General features: G+C 39.5%; 1 protein-coding gene across 1 annotated transcript; it reads right to left on the bottom strand.

The window, feature by feature from the left end:
* Nucleotides 1-496: 496 nt before the first annotated feature.
* On the bottom strand, nt 497-1,591 carry LOC138350588 (zinc finger protein 708-like). The gene has a single exon (XM_069301611.1). The coding sequence runs from the start codon at nt 1,589-1,591 to the stop codon at nt 497-499; it is 1,095 nt and encodes a 364-aa protein (XP_069157712.1).
* Between the last annotated feature and the right edge of the window lie 233 nt (nt 1,592-1,824).

Genomic DNA, 1,824 nt, shown 5'->3' with positions numbered 1-1,824 from the left:
AATTGAATTATTCACAGAAACATACTGGAGCCTGTCAGTAAGGTAAGACTGAAGGTATTGTAGGGAGTGACCTCTGACTCCATAATGATGTAATTTAAGAAGGTTTTGGTGGTTGACAGTGTCAAAAGCCTTAAGCAGGTCCACAAATAACCCAACAGGGAACTCATTTTTGTCAAGAGCTGCATGTATCAAGTTAATCATACTAATAAGTGCATCGTTAGTGCTTTTATTGGGTCTGAAACCATATTAGCAAGAGCTAAGTATATTGAGTTTGGCTAGATATGAGTAAAGCTGCTTCTAGATTAGCTTTTCAAATATTTTTGACAAGGTTGGCAGAACTGAGATAGGTCTGTAATTGTAGACATCAGTGAGATTACCACATTTGTGAACTGGGGTTACTCTCGCATTTTTTTAGAATTCATTGAATAGTGGCCTTCAGGTAAATCCAAGTATATTAATAAATTGTCAGATTCAACAAATGAAATAAATACCTCTCCTATTTCTTATAGGAGCTAAATTTCGGAATCAATGTTTTACCAAATTTCAGCTTATCACGTGAATGTATCATCTTGTGCATCTTCATATTTCCAAGACGATTGAATCTTTTCCCACACTCTGGACACTCATGAGGTTTCTCACCTGAATGTACAAACATGTGATGTATTATGGTTCCACGTTCTTTAAATTTTTTGCCACACTCAGTACATTCAAAAGGTTTTAGAGCCATATGCACCATCATGTGCCTCTTCATAGTTCCACGCTGCCTGAATCTCTTCCCACACTCTAGACATTCATAAGGTTTGTCACCTGAATGCACTAACTTGTGCTTTATTATAGTTCCACGTTCTTTAAATTTTTTGCCACACTCAGCACATTCAAAAGGTTTTTTATCCGTATGTACCATCATGTGTCTCTTCATATGCCCAAGACGCCCGAATCTCTTTCCACACTCTGGACACTCGTGATGTTTCTCACCTGAATGCACTAACCTGTGTTGTATTAATTGTCCACGTTCTCTAAATTTTTTGCCACACTCACCACATTCAAAAGGTTTTTGATCCATATGCACCTTCCTGTGCTTCTTTATAGTTTCAAGTTGATTGAATCTCTTCCCACACTCTGGACATTCATAAGGTTTGTCATCTGAATGCACTAAAATGTGTTTTATTATAGTTCCACGTTCTTTAAATTTTTTGCCACACTCAGCACATTCAAAAGGTTTTAGATCCGTATGCACCATCCTGTGTCTCTTCATATGCCCAAGCTGTCTGAATCTCTTCCCACATTCTGGACACTCGTGAGGTTTATCACCTGAATGCACTAACCTATGTTGTATTAATTGTCCACGTTCTCTAAATTTTTTACCACACTCGGTACATTCAATAGGTTTTTGATCCATATGCACCTTCCTGTGCTTCCTTAAAGTACCACGGTGACCGAATCTCTTCCCACACTCTGGACACTTATGAAGTTTGTAACCTAAATGCACTAATGTGTGAGTTTTCACATCTCCAAGACGCCTGAATTTCTTCCCGCACTCTAGACACTCATGAGGTTTCTCATCCGAATGCACTAACATGTGTTTCTTCATACCGCTAAGATAATTGAATACCTTCCCACACTGTGGACACTGGTGAGTCTCCATCTTTATGACAGGTTGGTAGGTCGTTCACCTCCGGGTGACTACACGAGTGCTGATGTTGGGAGACGCGTCAATGTTGACGGTTAGACAAGGCTTGAGTGTCGTTTCTTAGAGTTAGACTTGATGTGAGCACTTGGCGGTCCATGGTGGTGCTTCTTCTTTATGATAGGTGCAATTTGTGT

Source organism: Procambarus clarkii, chromosome 46, assembly GCF_040958095.1.
Source record: "Procambarus clarkii isolate CNS0578487 chromosome 46, FALCON_Pclarkii_2.0, whole genome shotgun sequence".
NCBI lineage: Eukaryota > Metazoa > Arthropoda > Malacostraca > Decapoda > Cambaridae > Procambarus > Procambarus clarkii.
This window is presented reverse-complemented; position numbering and strand designations above follow the sequence as displayed.